General features: G+C 49.2%; 1 protein-coding gene across 16 annotated transcripts in view; it reads left to right on the forward strand.

Moving 5' to 3' along the window:
- Positions 1-3,821: 3,821 nt before the first annotated feature.
- Positions 3,822-18,786, forward strand: part of FHOD3 (formin homology 2 domain containing 3) — a 465,123-nt gene continuing 450,158 nt past the window's right edge. For 7 of the 16 annotated variants that reach the window (XM_072732218.1, XM_072732220.1, XM_072732215.1 and 4 more), the window contains exon 1: positions 3,826-4,106. In XM_072732218.1, coding sequence (XP_072588319.1) covers positions 3,942-4,106 — 165 coding nt within the window. In that variant the 5' untranslated portion in view covers positions 3,826-3,941. Of the gene's footprint in view, positions 4,107-18,786 lie in introns of all 16 variants that reach the window. The other 9 variants (XM_072732223.1, XM_072732225.1, XM_072732228.1 and 6 more) reach the window with 4 other exon arrangements.

An 18,786-nucleotide genomic window follows, 5' to 3' on the forward strand; every position in this document is an offset into this window, starting at 1 on the left:
ATAAAACCAAAGTATTATCTGAAATTCATAGTTCAACATATACCAGTGTGCTTACATTATAATGGGTGCCTCTAAAGAAAAAGAAATGGGTGCCTCTGAGAAGTAGGGTGGGATGGAAATGGGGATTATAAAATAGGGAGCTGATTTTTTCGTTACAACTTTTTATTACTCTTGACCTTTTAAATTAAAAGAAAGCATTATATTGCTAAAAAGTGATTTCAAAAAATAAGTTGAGGAAAAGACATTGGCTATTAATCAGGAGAAAAAAATTATTGCTAAAAGCAGTTTCAAGGGAGTGGTTGGGGGAAAATCCTTAAAAGAATTAATAATAACTTATGTACTTAAAATTCCAAAGGTTTTACTTTAGTGCCAGTCACTATTTGAAGGTTTTAGACTAAAACTGAGTAAGGCAAATTCCAGGTCTGGAAGTCTTATAGTTTAGTAGAGCATAGGTAAGCATGTACGAAAAGTGCCACAATAGGAACATGCCAAAAGTAGTCTGAGACCACAGAGGAAGGAGAGACAGTCCTCATTCGGGGTGAAGCTGGAGACAGCTTTCTAGAAGAGTGGACCTTGTAAATGAATGGTGAAGGAAGAGGGTTCAGCTGGCCAGCTAGAGAGGGTAGAGCATTCCAGGTTGAGAAGCTCATCTTGAAAAATCCCAGCATGTTTGGGAAAGGGTAATAAATTCAGTGTGCCCTGAAACAGGGTATGAAGCAGGGAATGACCAGAGATGAACCTGGTTTGTAGACTGGGGGAGATCTTGGAGGTTCTCATGAGTCATGCTAAGGGAGTTAGCATGTAAGGATTTTATCCTAACATGTGACACATTAAATGCACATCTTAGAGGGATCAGTGGTTCTGGGGAACCCAGTGGAAGATCAAATTTGGGATTGGCACCTGAGGAAGGGAGACCCACTTGAAGACTAGCATAGGAAGTGAGAGCTAGACAGGAGGAAAGAGTTGAGAAATATTTTAGAGACTGATTCAGTGACAGGTCATAGTGACCAACTGCAAGACCTAGGAGTCAAAGACGACTCTCATGCTCACTCATTCATCAGACATCTATCGTGTGCCCTTTCTGGGCCAGGCACTCTGCCGGGGTGGGGGGGGAGTAATATGGTTGGATACAGTATGGTTGCTGCGTTAGAGCAGCTTTTAGTTTTGTGGGAACATAGGGATAAATTATCAGTAACTGTAGCTGTGATGCCCATTTTCAAGAGGAGAACAGAGTCCAGAGGGCCTCAGGAAGCAGCTGCCAAGGAGGAGGAAGGAGGAGAGCCCACAGTCTATAGAACTATGGCAGCTGAGGGAAGAGAGTTTGGGAAAGGAGTGGTCCATAGTGACAGATGCTGCCAAGAAAGTGGGCATTAGGGTTGAGGTGTCCCCTGATGAGGCAATTAGGATGGCACTTATGATCTCAGAGCAGCAGGGGGGTGGTTTGCCCATCAGGTGTCTCGGGAAGTGGAACAAAGGTGGTGAGGATGCCGAGAAGTGAATATAGTTCTCCCTTCCAGAAGCTGGTCAGGAAATGAAGGGATAAGCCAGCGAGTGGCAGGCTTCGTAAAAGTGTAGCTTTTAGGATGGAAACTACTTGAGAGTTTCTTTTCCCATCGGGACCAGCTCCCTAACTTGTAGAGCCCAGTGTGCAATGAAGATTTGGGGCCTCTTGCTAAATTACTAAGAACCATAAGACAGCAACAGCAGAGTGTGAAGCCGGCGTGGGGCACTTCGAAGTGCAGGGCTCTGTGCGACTGCGCTGGTTGTGTGCCAGGAACCCAACCCTGATTCTCAGGGGAAGGAGCCCGGGGAGGAAGGAAGGGCTGCTTCAGTAACAGAGCCTGGTCCCAGGGCAATTGGGAAGGGAGGGATTCAGGGTCAGGATGGAGGGAGAGCCCTGAGCGAGAGAGAAGATGAGGTTTTGGTCATCTCCTGAAATGTGGGACATGGAGGATACAGGTAGCAGATGGAGAGGAGGTGGTGCTGGAAGGGGAGGACTTCGTCCTGGAGACATGAGTTTCTGGACTGAATAATCTATCGATGGGGGTTGGGTGGGTAAATGGGTCCCTGAGAGTGGTCCTGCCATCAGCGGGCACTGGCAGATTGGGCAGGGGCGAGCCAGCCCGGAACCTGACAGATAGGTGAGGCCCAGGGAGTGGTGTGGCAAGAAGGCCCCAAGATGATAGGCTGGAATTCATGCTGGGACAATGATGAGAAATGAGGTGGCCAGAAAGACAGGAGGGCTCTCTCAGTGAGGAGGGGGTTGGAGATGAAAGTGGAAGAGTAGGAGCCCCCCGGCAATGGAGTTGAGTTTTGGGGGTTTCGTATTCTGGCCATGAGCGTCTGGTGAAGTTGGCGTAGGGCCTGCCCAAGAGGACTCATTCAAAAAGTTAAGGAGCAAATGTCAGGGGAGTTAGGAGTTCTTCTGGAATGAGCAGAAGTGTTGTTCATGGATCATCATTACTTTAAGACCAGGCATAAGTGTCGGGTGTGTGACAGGGGGAGTCGGTGGAGAGGGAAGGGTAAACGTGCTGGGGGAGGGCACGCCTGGCTGGCTCATTCCACGGAGCACGCGACGCTTGATCTCGGGGCTGTGGGTTCCAGTCCCATGTAGAGATTACTTAAAAATAAAACCTTTGAAAAAATAATAAAGGTGCCAGTGAAGGGGCTAAGCATGGGACAAGGGTTTCTTTCTCCTTGAAACCAGAAGAAGGGGAGAGAGATGTTAGAGAGCCGCCGTAGACAGACGCAGATGTTAAGAGCGAGTGGGTATTAATCAGCCCAGGCACCTGTGCGAGGTGTGCGGAACCGCGAAGGCGCCTGGGGAGGAGACCGCTGAATTCTCATCGGAAACGGAGGGGGTCGCCCTCGGGCAGCGGGGAGAGCGGCGGGAGGGCGGCGGGAGGGCGGCGGGAGGCGGGAGGAGTCCGGGTGCCCCGCGAGGCGGAGGCCGGCAGGCGGCATCCCTCCCTCCCGCGTCCGTCGGTGGCGAGGGGGTCTCGCTCTTCGCCGCCCCTCCGCAGCTCAGCGACCTCTTTGGAAGCGGTCCGCGGCCCCACAAGCCCAGCGGGGGCTTTTCGGGGCCCTACGTGGTCGGTAGGCCGAGGTGAAGCCGAGGGCCAGCTAGCACCCAGCAGGTGGCCCCGGTGTGGCGCCCGCGCTGGGGTCCGGGCGCAGGGCCTCGCGGTCCCCCGGACATCTGCCCTAGCGCCCCCTGGGGTTGTCTGCGAGGAGCTGCCTGGGTTGCCCGGCTCGCCCTGCTCCTTCCAAGCTTCCTTCTCCCCACGGGAAACCCCCCGGTAACCCCTGCCGGGGCTCCGGTGGCTGCCAGCACCGCGCTTGCTGCCGGGCCGGCTCCCTCGCCTGCAGGCGCGCAGCTGGGGTTTTTGGGACCCGCAGCCGGGGCGGGCGCCGCAGCCTTCATCTGCAAGGGGTTAGGCCCTCTCCCAGACGGGGAAGCCAGGATGGCCGTTCTCTCCAGTTCCCGGAGCTCGGCGGTGCCGCTCGGCGGTGCGCCCCAGGCCGAGGGGCGCACGTGCAGCAGGCGGCCCTCGCGGCGCCCGCGCTGCGGGACTCAGCCGCCCGGGGACCCCGCCCCGCCCCGCCCGCCCGCCCCCCAGGGCCGGCTGCGGAGGCCGCGCCAGCCGTGCGCCCTCTCCCTCTCCAGGCGGCGGGTCCCGCGGGTCCGGGCCGCGGGGACTGGCGCTGGGGGACGGAGGAGGGGAGGAGCCGGGGAAGGAGGGGACACGGGGGCCGGGCGGCCCCGCCCCCGCCCCGCCCCCCGCGGCCGGAGCCCGGGCTGCAGCGGGGCGCGCCGGAGCCTGCGAGCCCGCGAGCCAGCGAGCGGCGGCCGCGGCCTCCCCTGCTCGCGGCGGGACCCGGCGTCCCGGCCCGCGGCCCCGCCGACCCCGGCGCCCGCGCCCCAGGGGCAGGGATGCATCATGGCCACGCTGGCTTGCCGGGTGCAGTTCTTGGACGACACCGACCCCTTCAACAGCACCAACTTCCCCGAGCCCAGCCGGCCTCCGCTGTTCACGTTCCGCGAGGACCTCGCTCTGGGCACCCAGCTGGCCGGGGTCCACCGGCTGCTGCGGGCGCCGCACAAGGTACGGCCCACGGCCGGGGCCGGGCTCCCCGCACGCAGCCGGGGCTGCGGCCCCGAGGGCAGACCCCGCCGCCTCCCGCCTCCCGCCTCCCGCCTCCCGCCTCCCCGTTAGGCAGGGGGGCCCGGGGCACCCGCCGGCCCGCGCGGGATCCCCCGGCTGTGAGAGGGGGCGGCCCAGAGCCGGGGCGGGCGGGGCCGAGCAGGTGCCGCGCCGGCCCGGGCGGGATGGAGAAGGTTCGCGGGCGCCGAGCCGTTAGCTCGGGGGTGGGCGGGCTGCGGCCCGGACGGCCCTGCGGGTGGTCGGCGCTGGCCCCTGGGCCCGCGCTGAGCCGGCGCGGAAAGGACCCGGCGCCCGAGGACTCGGGCCCAAACCTCCCGGGCCTCTGGGGCCGCTGCGGGCGGCCGCGCGACCCTCGCGACAAAGCGCGCCTCCCGGGCACCTCCTCCTCCTCCCCCGCGGGCAGCGCCGGGGACGCCGCGGCGCACGGCGGCAGCGCTCCGAGTAGTCCCTTCCCCGGGAGGAGCAGGTGGCTTGGGAGCCCCGGGGGGGCCGGGAGCGGGAGGAGGGGCGCGGGCGCGGGCGCGGGCGCGGAGGGGCGGCGCGCGCACAAAGCCCGAGCCTCGCGGCCCGCGGTGAGGGTCCCCCGGGGAGAATGGCTCCTCAGTCCCCCGATAGAGGCTTTTCTTCTTCTTTTCTTCCTCTTCTTCTTAACCCTTTGCAGGAGGACAGGCATCTTGCAAAGTGTGTGTTGCAAAGAGCCGGCCGTTGAAAGCTAACCATCTAGTTACCCAGGAGAGCCCTTCCTCCTACTTAAACAGATTGCCCCTTGAAGAATTACTTCCCAGCACCTTTTCTTTTCTTTCTTTTTCCTTTTTTCCCTCTTTCTTTCTTTCTTTCTTTCTTTCTTTCTTTCTTTCTTTCTTTCTTTTCATTAGGGTTCATATCAAAGCTTGGAGATGATTTATTCTTTGAAGATCAACGTTGATAAATATTTGGAAGAGATAACCCTTGATACCAAAAAGACCAAAATTGATTTTTGAAAATTCTTTAGATTTCTGTAGGATGTTCACCTGCCTTGGAAGAGAGGGAGGTTGTATGTGGAAGCTGGTGAACTTTGGCAGTGCTCTTGTTCTCCCTCCATTAGTAGTGTATCAGTGCTTTCCCTCCCTACTTAATTAGTAGTAACCTGTTTTCAGGAATGAGGAATGGGAGCAGTTGGTGCAGAATGGCTAACAGTCACTGTCTGGGGGAGTCTCTCTGGCCATAAAAGCAGGTTGGATTGGGAGATGGAGGGATAGAAGGGATAGATGTATTGTGAATTCAGTTTATCGGAGTCACTTTTGTAAATTATTTGGGTCTTCTTAATCAGTAGATTGAGTTAAAAGTTTTTGAAGGGCTTCTTTGGCATCATGATATTTTATTCATTATGATCTCTGATTACAGTAATCTTTTGCTGAAACCACAGAAGGCTCATAACTGTGGCCCTATGACCTTGAAGTGGTTTTCTTGGATTTCAAACCCTATATATATATATATATATATATATATAGGTATATATATATAGGTTGACCTTTCAAGCTGGAAACTAGAGTATGTTTTTATGTTTCCCTGGAATAGCCCCGTAGTCTTCATCCAGTGTTCCTGGTCTGGTAGGAGGAAATCCTGATGCTCTAGTGTTGGCTTCCTGTACCACCACCCCCTCCCACCCCTAGAAGCCACAGCACTGAAGTTGCACTGGCTCACAGAGCTTTCCGAGGGGTCCCCTATAGAATAAACAGAACCAGAAGGTATCCCATAGAACCCCTTGACTCCTTGTCTTGGCAGCCAGCCAGACTGAGTCTCAGCATCTTTTGCCCAAAGACCTCTGCAGTATATTCAGATATTTGGCATTGTTTTTCACATCTAGAGCTGAGTGACTGGTGGATTCTATTAGGGTTCTGTAAAGCAGAATTCAGTGCATTTGTGTACCTATGTGCACATTCATGTTTTAAAATGCTTGGTGGTTTCCTGCAGGGAATCTTAAAATTGGATGATCCTCCTGTGATAGAAAGACCTAAAGAGTTTTGATCACTTGGCATATAGGCATACACTCTGTATCACACCATGAGGGATGTGAGTGCACGGTCTCATGGAATACTACCTACCTCTGTGTATGTACCATCCCTATTGTGCAGATGAGGAAACTGAGGCAGAAAACGACAAAGTAACCTAGTTTCTCTGCTAGGAGTAGAGAGCTGAGATTCAAGCCAGGCCTGTGTGTCTTGAGCCCCCAGTGCTGCTCTGCTCCCTGGACCAGCTGTGCGGCTGTGGGCAGAAGCAGCACCTCCTGGGGGTTCTCTTCTATTAACCTGGGGGCGCTGACCAAATTACCTTTGTGTGCCAGGTATTTTTTGACCTGGGGCAGTTGGATGTTAAGAGCATGAGTAAGAGCCTTGAGGCAGAATTCCTAGTCTGGTAGGGTTCCTTGAGAGGTGAGAACAAATAGTTACCACCCCACTGTGAATTAGCTGATGGTGAGGGAGTGGGCCAGCTGTCACTCCAGGTCCCTGCTGTGAGTCAGGCTTCCCACACCACAGGGAACAGCTTCTTACAGGTCCCTTTGAGCCTGGCCTTGGCCAGATGGGGAGCTCCTTGGGGGAGGGCAATCTGTGTGATGGACAGGATGGAGAGGCGTGACTGTGGAACATGCAGACACCCTGGGCGTACCCAGCCATCCTGCACATGCGACTCCTTGGGAGAGTAAACTTTTGTTGCTCGAAGTAGATCGCATGTACAGAAAAGTGTGCAAGGCATAAGTGAGCAGCTGGAGGCATGGTCACCATGTGAACACACCTGCGCAACCGGCATCTAGAAGGCCCTACGGAGAGTTCTCATTGCGCAGCCCCGCTGCTAGGTTTCTCCTGTGCTGGGAACCTACCTATGAGTTGGATAATCTCTCAGGCCCTTACCAGCCAAAACTGGGGTCTGTGCATCTTTTCTTCACTTAATGATATATTCATTTTAGATCATGTCTGCTGACTCCTTTAGAAGTTAGTTGTTCATTTAACTAGTATCGTCTTGGACAAAAATGGTATATTTTGCTTATTATGCTTTATCTTTGTTTATTTTCTTCTCAAACTGCTGGTAGTTCCAGGGAAGATAATTAATGATGAGTTTTGATAACAAAAAGGTCAAAACAGATGCTGTATTCTCACTGGGGAGATATTCATTTTGGTGGTTATACGTTCTATCTGGCCTAGGTAAGGCCTTTTGTTTTCAAATGTTGTATGAATAGGTGTTTCTTCCTGATTTAGTGTTTTAAAGAATTATAATTATAGGACTTCTAATTTAGAAAAAACAATACAGTAGAATTAGTAAGTCGGGGGCCTTTGGGGATTTAAATGTGTTCAGATTGATTGATACAAAAAGCTAAGGACTCTTGTTGCCTTCTGACAGACAAAAGTGGGATTGTAGAATATTTTTACCAAGAAAAAGTGATGACTAGCTTACCTGTTAAAATGGCAACGAAGACAGTAATTTAGGGACGCCTGGGTGGCTCAGCAGTTGAGCGTCTGCCTTTGGCCCAGGGCATGATCCCGGGGTCCTGGCATCAAGTCCCACATCGGGCTCCTGCGGGGACCCTGCTTCTCCCTCTGCTTATGTCTCTGCCTCTATCTCTCTGTGTCTCTCATGAATAAATAAATAAAAATTTAAAGAGGCAGTAGTTTAGTTCAGGAGATATCTTGGTGCCTTCTGTGGACTAGACAGACTGGAGCGATAACAGTGACCATGTTCAAGGCACTTGCCTGAGACAAGGCCCATCCTCAGTATGCACCATCTCACCACGCCCACGGATCAGGTCCTGGTACTGTTGCATTTCATAGCCTAAGAGACCCAGGGCAGGTGAAATTCACCTGGTCACGTGAGTGCAAAATTCCAGAGTTGGCATTTGACACCACGTCTGAGCTCTTAATGACTCCACTTTTGTGTCTTGGATGTCTTCCTTCCAGGCAGCTTGTCCATTTGCCAGAGTTCCATCTCTTGACTTACTGTGTTCATCCTTTTCTCATCACTTTTGTCTTTGTGGTCGCCAGACTGCCTCAGCTATTGTACCTGCAAAACAACAGATTGCAGTGAGGATCAGAGCCTTGGTCCTTCAAGTGTGGGCTGGGCATTTCCTAGACTTCCATTAGAAAGGACTGTCAGCCTTCCCACACCTGCTGAATCAGAATGTGTGTTTTTCCAGCATGCTTTGGTGATTCCTGTGTACACTACAGTCTAAGCAGCACGGATTAGAGGTCATTTAGATCAGGCTCTCAGCATGTGGGGCTCTCACTGTCTCCTCTGTTGCAGAACAATTCCTTGAGGGAGAAGACGTGGCTGTTCAGTTCTTCCGTGTTTTCCTTGAAGCTCAGGAGTGCTAAGATGGAGTGTGCACTAAGTTGATTGATCGGTGTTAGTTATAGAACACAAATCCACTGGTATTATTGCTGTAATGAATTTCCACCTTAATCCTCTTAAGGGACACATCTGTTTGCTGCATTACATTAAGATTTTTAAAAGATGAGATCACTGGTAAAGTTGGCAAGTGTGTTGTGTCACAGAGCATCTTAGGACAAAACCGTTTAAGAATGTTGTATGAACTGCTAAGAGCATCTCTGTGCAAGCTGAGTCGAATCTGACTCTACCGTAATTAGCTCAGTTGGTTGGAGCCGGGCTATTGAGATCAGGATCATGGGATTGAACTCTTTATGGGTCAGTTGGCTTTGCTTCATGCATGGCCACAGACAGCGTCGGTAACCCAGCCAGACGTCCCGCAGGTGCTCTCATGGCTCCCCGCAAGGATCTGCGTTGGAAGGGATGGCAGGAGTCCTGGGGGCGAGGGGGACCACAGGACGGAGTGTGCTGGGCCCTAGGCGGTAGGCCTCCACGCATAACTTCATTCATCCTCATATCAACTCTAGCAGGTGGACAGCAGTCTCCCCAGGTAACAGGCGGGGGAAACCGAGGCACAGGGCCGCAAAGCAGGTTATCTCAGGCCACCCTGCTTTTAAGTGAAGGAGCCGAGATTTAAGGTCAAGTCTTTTTTTACTCCAAAGCCTGTAGCCAACTGTGTCCCATTATTAGAAAGCCAGCAGAGCACATGCTCCAGGGGCCCGGGAGGCGCAGGTGGGGGAGGGGGCGGACCGCGTTGCCTTCACACGCGGCTGCCTGTCACAGGCAGTGACTTACCCGGTTGTGCTCTGCTAAGTCCTGCCAGCCTTGAAGCCCTGCGAGGCGGTGCCTTTTGTCCTCGGAGTCCAACCTGCGTCCCTCTGGAAAACAACAGGACGGCCCCCGCCCTCCCCCCTCCGGACTCTGAAATGTTAGGTCTTAATGGTGGCAGATTTAAAACTGATTAACACGCTGGGGACGCGAGCACCCCTCCCCCAGCCTTCCTTCTCCTCCAGGGTTTATTTCTCCGTGAAGAGGAAACTTTGAACCCCTGCGAACTTGTCCTCCTCTGCCAGCCGCCCCTCCTGGCAACCGGCACCCTGGCCTCCAGGTGATGCCCCTCCACCGCGGCCGGCCCAGGGAAGTCCCCAGTTGAAGCTGGCTTGCCATTCGGGGACACTTCCCGAATCTTGGGTTTGTCAGCATCTGCTCCTTTACAGAGGCGAGCAGACTGCTTTTTTTTTTTTCTTTTTTCTTTTGCCTTTTAGCAATTTCATTGGGAAGTGTTTCTGGATCTTGTTTCTGAACCAAGTTAAGAAAGAATGGGGGAAAATTAAGTTACAATGAATGCTAAAACCTCACCACAGGGTGCAATCAGCAAAAATCCAGATTGTGGGCGATTATAGTTTCTCCAAAAATTAAATTGTGAAGAAGAAAAAAAAAAGATGGTAGGGAACCTTAGATTAAAAGAGATTTAAGAGATACATCAACAGCCATTTGCAATGTGTGGCTCTAATTGGATACTCGAAGAAACACATGGCAAATAACTATTTGAAATCATTGGGGAAACTTGAATAATGACTATTTGATATTAAAATTTATTAAATTGGGGCAGCCCAGGTGGCTCAGCGGTTTAGCACTGCCTTTGGCCCAGGGTGTGATCCTGGAGATCTGGGATCGAGTCCCACATCGGGCTCCTTGCATGGAGCCTGCTTCTCCCTCTGTCTGTGTCTCTGCCTCTCTCTCTCTCTCTGTGTCTCTCATGAATAAATAAATAAAATCTTTAAAAAATTATTAAATTTAAATTAAGAAAAATAAATTTATTTGACATTAAAAATTATTAAAGTGTGATAATATTATGGTTATATTTAAAGGCAAGTTTGTCTTTTTCAGAGATACATACAGAACTATTTACAGATGAAATTATAGGATGTCTGGAATTTGTTTCAAAATAATCCTGGATAAGTGGAAAGTAGGTGGGTGACTATACAGAGGAACAAGATAGACCATGAGCTAAAGCTGGATTATGGGCGAATGAGGGGGTCATTATACTGTTTTCTATACTTTTGCATATGTTGAACTTTTTGTTTTTGGAACTTTTTAAATAAAAGAGCAAAAAATATTACGAGTTCCAACATTCCCTTTGGGATCCGAGTCCTTTTATAAAGTGCACTGGTGTCCTCAGTGTGTTTGCTATGGCTGAGATGGCCAGTTGTCAGCAAATTTGTTGTTGTGCTTCCACTTTTATTTTTCTTCTTACCCTCATGGTTGTGTTCTTCTTAGGATCTTTGAAAAACAAGCGTAGGACATCTGCTTTTTTATGTTCAGGATGTCTTTCTAGGCTTAGTTCTTATGATGAAGACAGCAGTCATCAGCTACACAAAGTCTGAGTTTGGTAAAGGAAGTGTTAACGTAGAGATATTATATGTGTAGCTTCGGTAAATGCCCCTAAATTTTTATCACTAAGCTGAGATGTTGCTAAGGCTGTAATTAATGATACCGTATAAAGGTATCAGTTTCCCAGTGGCTGTTGGAGCCTATGACTTGCTCTCATGGCCACACCCAGGGTCTTACCTGATTCCCAGTGAGCCAGCTCCACCTCCACCTGGAGTATGCCTCAAGAGAGCATCCAGAATGCAGTGCCTGGCAGTGATGTCCTGTATATGAAAATGTAAGTTGATTGTATATGTTGGCACTCTTACAGGCAGCTTTAGATTTCTATGGAAAGATTAAGCCATTTATGGATTAGTTTTGGTGGGGGAGGGGAAGATGGATCATTAAAAAACATTATCATGCGTGAGCAGAATTATATATCCGGAAGTTGATCTATTTTTAGAGCCACATAGTAACGAATGGAATTACCTTGTATCTATTTACAACTTGGGAACATACTTCCTCTTCACCATTTAGGATTTGTAACCAGAAATTAAAATTTTGAACTCTAAGGGGAAATGTTTAGAACTTAATATTAGGAGGGGCACTTAGGGTGGCTCAGTGGCTGAGCATCTGTCTTTGGCTCAGGTTGTGATCCTGAGGTCCTGGGATCAAGGCCCACTTCAGGATCTTCACAGGGAACCTGCTTCTCCCTCTGCCTGTGTCTCTGCCTCTCTCTCTGTGTCTCTCATGAATAAATAAATAAAATCCTAAAAAATAAAAAAAAAGAACTTAATATCAGGGAAAAAAGTCTCAAAATTGTTAACACATTGGAAAAAGGGAAAATGGTAAACAACTTGCAATTCTGCTTAGAACAATGCTCCTAGATTTGGCAAAAGGGATGCAGAAAAATGGATTTGTTGACCACCTCATCAAACATTTCCACATTGCTGGAAAGAGGACCCAGAAGAAGTCTTTGTTGTTATTGATTGGGGCTACTCTGCTTCTTCATCCTGGTACTATGGCCGCGAATGAGATGCCAGGGTCTTCACCAAAGCACGCAGGACACACCGAAGATTATTTTGAAGTTCTCAGAAAAGAAGATAGAACTAATGCATCTTTTGCCTGATATTCTGATCAGATCCCAAGAGCAGCTTGGGGCTTGTGGCAGACGAGTTGAGTGGCCAGACACCAACGGGTTTAGAGCAGGTGTAAGACAGGGAGTGGGTCCTGGGAGGGGAGACCGAGGAACAGAGTCCTTTTGGCTATGGTGGAGTCACCCGCGGTACCGCAGCCGGTCCCTTTGCCTCTTAATACTGGCCAGAGTTGTGACTTAAGGGAGTTCATACCACTTACATTTTATACCACTATAGTACTGGTTTTGTTTTCTCTGTGATTTGAGCTCACCTTCCCCAGCTCTCCCCTCGCAATAATTATTCATCCAGAGTCAAAGGTAAGTCCCTCACAAGTCATGGACACACGTGTGTGGCTGTGGTGGGGTTGAGACAACAGGCTGAAACAATGCTTCCTTCCCCTCTCCCATTGTAATGTAAGTAAGTGAAATTTAATATTGTTAAGTGTGCTACGCCCTGAAAACCTAGCTTTCAGCCCTTGGGAACAACTGTGAGGGACGTCTGTCCGGTTCTCTGATTTCACCCCGCAGGCTGTGAGCAGCTCAAGGGCCGGGGTGCTGGTCTCCCTGGGAAAGCAGCCTCCTGAACACAGAGGTGGACAATGTCCCTGTGACAATGCGAGTCACAGGGAATGTGAGGGCTTGGAGCACAGTCTTCAGTGGCACCGCCCTGGCCCACGCGTGTCCACAGCCTCCGAGTGGGCTTCCTGGGCTGCCTGCCACGTTGTCTAGTGGTGTGTTTTTGTGCTAACACCCCCCTGCCTCGCTAACTGTGGCTCACAGCAAGCCTTGGTGTCTGCTAGGGTGGAGGTTCTCTCCTTGTCTTGGATCATGGCCATTAGGGGAAGGAATGGTGAAAGAGGGTCCCTTTAATAGCCTTTAATGTGAAGGAATACCTCCAAAACAGGCCTGTGTGACTCATTGAAGAGGAAAGAGAGAGGGACGCCTGGGTGGCTCAAGCGGTTAAGCATCTGCCTTCCTCTCAGGTCCTGATCTCAGGGCCTGGAGATCAGCCCTGCCTTGGGCTCTGTGCTCAGTGGGGAGTCTGCTTGCCCCTCCCCCCGCTCATGCTCTCTCTCTTTCAAATAAATAAAATCTTTTTAAAAAATGGAGAGAGAGAGAAAAGAAAAAGTCAGGAAACGTCACTCTTCTGCTCCAAACCTCCCTGTGTGCCGTGTCCTTCAGGGTCAACTCCAAAGCCCTTGAGTGGCTGGTCCACTGCTCCATGAAGGCAGAGTTGGTTGGTTTATGGTTTTATGGTTTACCCTAGAGCCTAGATCAGTGCCTGGCACAAAGTACATGTCTAGTAAATGGTTGTTGAATGGGCAAATTACCATAGCATTCAGGGCTGGAGAGAAGGAAGAGTGGTCTCATTCAAACTCTTCCCATGCGAAATCCCTTCTGTAAAGCCTCCGGCCAGCATGTTCTAGTATGAGGGTGAGTAGTTGCTTCTCCCTTCATGTGTAGCCTTTCCCGTTTTTGAGCTCTCTTGGTAGAATTTATTCTTTTTTAAAAAATTAATTAATTTATTTATTCATGACAGACAGAGAGAAAGAGATAGAGAGATGCAGGCAGAGAGAGAAGCAGGCTCTGTACAGGGAGCCCGACGTGGGACTTAATCCCGGGTCCCCAGGGTTATACCCTGGGCTGAAGGCGGTGCTAAACCGCTGGGCCACCGGGGCTGCCCGGTAGAATTTATTCTTTACTTGCCCCTGATTTTCACTTGCAGAAGTGGGTTTTCAAAGCTTCACAGATGGGATGGAGTCAGGTCTAGACAGTTTTTTGGTTGACTGTGCCTAAGAGGGTGGAAATAGGATGGATAAGCCAGAAGGGTCATGACTGCAGGGTTTGGTAAGTGGAGTGAGCTCTGACCTGCAGATAGTAGTACCTAGAAGGGATTGCTGGAAGTATCAAACCTGTCACTTTTCCCTGTGGCAGCAGTAGCAAAAAGCTGCCCTTTTCTCATGTTAACACTGAGTAATATGGTCTATTTTTCTTAGTTAAGTCAATATTATCTACATTGGTCTGTGTATGGTTGGTACCCTAAATCATCTTCACACTTGCCCTTCCACTTGGCTGTTAACTTAAACTGTGTGTGTGGAATTCCGAGTGACATTGCCCGGGAGAGGATACCAGTAGCAAAGCTACATCCAAGGAGAGAAAGGCCAAGGGCAAGGAATCTACCCATGGAAAACTAACAGAGCATCTGTTTCCATCCCAGAATGAGCATGTGTATAAGTTTGGAAACTACAGAAAAGCACACTGAAGAAATATAAACCACTCTTGTCACTCCCCAAAGGGAACCAATCATTCTTAACACTTTGTGTCTTACCAGTATTTTAATATCTATGTATCTTAAAATATAATATTGTGGTTACGTTCCCAAGCCATTAAATACTCTTGGAGCATATCTTTAGTGACAGCATGCTGATCCAGTCTGTGCATGTACTATGGGCCATGTAAGCATCACTCCCTTGCTCTGTGAAGTAAAGGGCTCTATCCCTTCCATATTTATTTGTCCTGTGCTTGGTGCTTAATAAGTAGTCATTAAACAAATGCAGGAATGAATGAGCCATTGGATGTTTAGGTAGTTGCCAATATAAAAATACAGATAATGCTGTAATATACGTGCTTGCAGAAGGAAAATCTTTGTGCTTATGACTGATTATTTCCTTAAGATGAATTCCTAGGGGTTTCATCACTAAGAAGGGTAAAGAATTTATCTTGGATGGTTGCAGTTTCCTCCATTTTAAGGCGATGATTGGAAAGGTTCTTAGGGGCACCTGGGTGACTCAGTGGTTGAGCGTCTGCCTTTGGCTCAGGTCGCAATCCTTGGGTCGTGGGATCGAGTCCTGCATCGGGCTCCCCGCAGGGAGCCTACTTCTCCCTCTGCCTATGTCTCTGCCTCTCTCTCTGTGTCTCTCATGAATGGATAAAATCTTTAAAAAATAAAAATTAAATTAGGAAACGTGGTCTCTGAATCAGTACAGGGCTGATGAAAAACTAGGCCAAGTTGTGACGCCCAGCTCCAGTGCCACCTTGTCCTTCCTCCCACATGAAGCTAATATCACAACTGAGAATAACATTTGAATTCTGGGAGTACCACCGGGTGGTATTAAGAGAAGACTGTTAAGTCCTTAGTAAATTACGTGTATGTATCCCATTGCCTCTCCCTATTTTGAGGGACAAATTCATGACTATACTTTAAAAGTCAATGCCAAACTTACAACCGTTACATTGTACGCATACAAGGAACAGAATTGTGTTAGACAGGGATCCATCTCAGTAGTTGCTACTGCTTTGAGAAAACTGAGGCACTAAATATGCTGCAGGTGCTGTAGTCAATGACTCTACCTCTTTCTAGAGACTTAGCAACACATACAAATCATAAAAATGATTATTCTTGATCTAGTGACCACACTTACAAAAATTACTTGAAGATATAAAAAAATATAAAAGTGCTATATGTATAAAGATATTCGAGGATTATGTTAATAATGAAAAGCTAAAGAAACACCATGTCCCATGATATGGAAGATATTAAATATATTATGTTTCATTATGGATAGAATATTGCATAGCTATTAAAATAGCTCCTATCCTAGTGCAGGCTATAACAAAATACTATAGACTGTGGGATTTACAGAGCAGATATTTATTTTCTCAACAGTTCTGGAGGCTGGAAATCTAAGATCAAGGTGTCAGCAGATTTGGTTTTTGGTAAGGGCCTCCTTTCTGGCTTGTAGATAGATGGCCACCTTCTTGCTATGTTTGCACATGACAGAGAGAGGGCTCTGGTCTTGTCTTGTCTTTCTTTCTTTCTTTCTTTCTTTCTTTCTTTCTTTCTTTCTCTCTCTTTCTTTCTTTCTTTCTTTCTTTCTTTCTTTCTTTCTTTCTCTCTTTCTTTCCTCCCACCCTCCCTTCTTTCCTTCCTTCCTTCCCTCACTCCCTCCTTCCCTTCCTTCTTTCGTGGTTCGTGGTTTGTACTTCCTCTTCTTATAAGGGTACTAATCCCATCATGGGGCCCCACCCTTGTCTAAACCTAATTACCTCCCAAAGGCTCTACCTCCTAATACCATCACACTGGGATTTAGGGCTTCAAAATAATACATTTTGGGGAGACACATCCAGTCCATAGCAACCCACACGAATTGTCAAATTGTACATATGGAAATGTAGATAAGAAAAGTCAAGAACATGGGATCCCTGGGTGGCTCAGTGGTTTAGCACCCTTGGTGCCTGCCTTTGGCCCGTGATCCTGGAGTCCCGGGATTGAGTCCCATGTCCGGCTCCCAGCATGGAGCCTACTTCTCCCTCCTCCTGTGTCTCTGCCTCTCTCTCTCTCTATGTCTATCCTAAATAAATAAATAAATAAATAAATAAATAAATGAATAAAATCTTTAAAAAAAAATGTCAAGAACAGAGTGAGTAGCTTCCTTCTCCCAGACCTGCTGCTCACATCCGTCTTCTGCATCTTATTCGTTACAAACGCCCTGAGAACTGTGAGTCAGACTTGATTCCTCTGCACACATCCAGTCCCCTCCTCTCCATTCCTGAGTGTTCCTGGCTCTCATTTGGACTCCTGGCTCTGCAAACAGCTCTCTCATCCGTCCCCTCACCTCCCTTTCCCTGCCTCCTCCTTCTGCACTCTGGTGGCTCCCCAGTATTTACTGGGTGAAGTCTCAGCTCTTCATGGGGTCACTCAGATTTCTCTGTGACCTGGCCTCTTGTCTGCTGCTCCCACATGGTCCCCAACTGTCCTTCCCTCCTTCCCCCTCCCAAGCCCTGTGCTAAGATGCCGGAAGTTCTCCTCATTGGCTGCCCTGGATGGTTGCTCAGGTTCTTGCCTCTACCTGGACTGCCTCTTCAGTCCTCCAGCCTGGGCTGAGACTGCTTTTCAGGGTCCCCTCTGTGGGCTTTCCTAGCCCACCCAGACCCACTCGGGCTGTGCTCCCTGCGCCCCCTCACTCATGACACTCTGGGTCTTATTTCATTCTGTGTTCCTATCTGCCCACCAGGGGTAACCATTCTGGAGCAGGTAGTGCATTTTAACTTACCTTCCAGTTCAGAGTTCCTAGGACAGTGTCTGATACATAATCAGCCCTAATAAATAGTTTTTGAATATTTGCAAGAATATTAAGTGGAAAAGTATAGTATCTGTTTATATCATGATGATTGTAACCATAGAGTAGATTCTTAACTTTCAAGATCTTCATCAGATCCCTGGTCTAGGAACATGATTTGCATGTGACAGTTTCTCCCTCAAACTGCAGCTGAGTGAGGTAGAACCAGTTCTTCAGTGCATCAAAACCTTGTTTTCTGGCCTTTTCCGCACTGAGCCTGTGCTAGGATCTCAGATAGGAAGCCTGGGGTCGCCAAAAGACGGCCCACCGTCCTGTCAGGGTCATCTCCTATTGGGTTTGAAGGATGTGCATGAGCCCTGGAGCTCTGCCACATAGGTAGTAAAGTCTCGTCCAGAGGACCAGATTTGAGGCCTGTTGTCCAAGGTGGAGAAGTTTCACCTCGGGGCCAGATGTCCTTGTTTGCCTGGTTCCTGGCCTTCCACACAGCCTCACTTACTGTTCGTGCCCATGCTGAGCCATAGGGAGGGCAAGGAGAGCTGTGAGCTTATGTGAGAGGCAGGGTCCCTGAAGCTGGGGAGGCCACTGCCAGTGTGATTATGGGAAGTCCCAAGAGGAAGGTGGGTCTGCCTGCAGACCAGCTGCCCTTCTTTCCACACAGGAAGAATCAGCCCTTTGCCAACCTTGGAGCTTTTGGATAGGTTTTATTTCAGGTGATGACACTCAACTGACAGGGATATATTACCTCTTGGCCATATCAGATCATAATTTAAGGCTGCAGGAGTGCTTAGGCTGGCTTCTCATCACAGCTTCCAGAAATCACCAACCCCCTGGCTTCTGCAGGACCTAGCAATATCCAAGAGTGGCTGGTGTGTGAGTGGCCAGTGCTTGGATGTGGGTGAGGTTATTTAGTCTTCCTAGGGGTCTTCCATTCAAGTTCAATGGCATTGTGTATCTGGGGGCAGGAAAGAAGAGCTTTGGCCTCCCTGTCCAGAACAATAGTCAAGGATATAAGTGGTTTTTTGTTCCCAGAACTGGGTGCATTTTTGTGGATAGTGATTCATCACCGAATATGCCAGTAATAGAACCACGGCATGTCTGTGCAGTTTACAAGGCACTGGGACATAGGTTTGCCTGGCTGATCCTCACACAACCCTGAAAGGGGGTGAAATGGGACATTTGGGCTCCAAGATGAGAAAAACTAAAATCAGGTTGGCTTCACAACTGATGCTCAGTAACAGCCCCTTGAAGGATGGCAGGGCTAGAACTTTGGCTCATGTCTTCTGTTCTCTGGATCCCAACTCTCTGTCCAATGAGGATCCAACCTTAGTCTGTTGGAGATAAGCATGGGGAATGTAAGTTGGCACCCAGAGAAATTTATGGAGCAAACATGATCAGGAGAAAATTTTAGCTGAGTTCATAGACATTATACGTAACCCATTCGTGATTATCTCTATGCGAGCTGTGGGGCAGAGCTTGGTTAAATGCAAAACTTTCTTCTCAAGGCCACTGATCCCAGGCCATGAAAATCATCTCCTTTATGGTTATGATTGGTTGGGGCAATCAGTCATAGACATAACAAAGAGTGAAGTAACCATTGACAAGGCAGCATATGACTCATGTCTACGTGTGACATAGGCAGCCAGGGCTATGGAGAAGTCGGAAGTGGGAAAAATCTACG

Source organism: Vulpes vulpes, chromosome 13, assembly GCF_048418805.1.
Source record: "Vulpes vulpes isolate BD-2025 chromosome 13, VulVul3, whole genome shotgun sequence".
Classification (NCBI taxonomy): Eukaryota; Metazoa; Chordata; class Mammalia; order Carnivora; family Canidae; genus Vulpes; species Vulpes vulpes.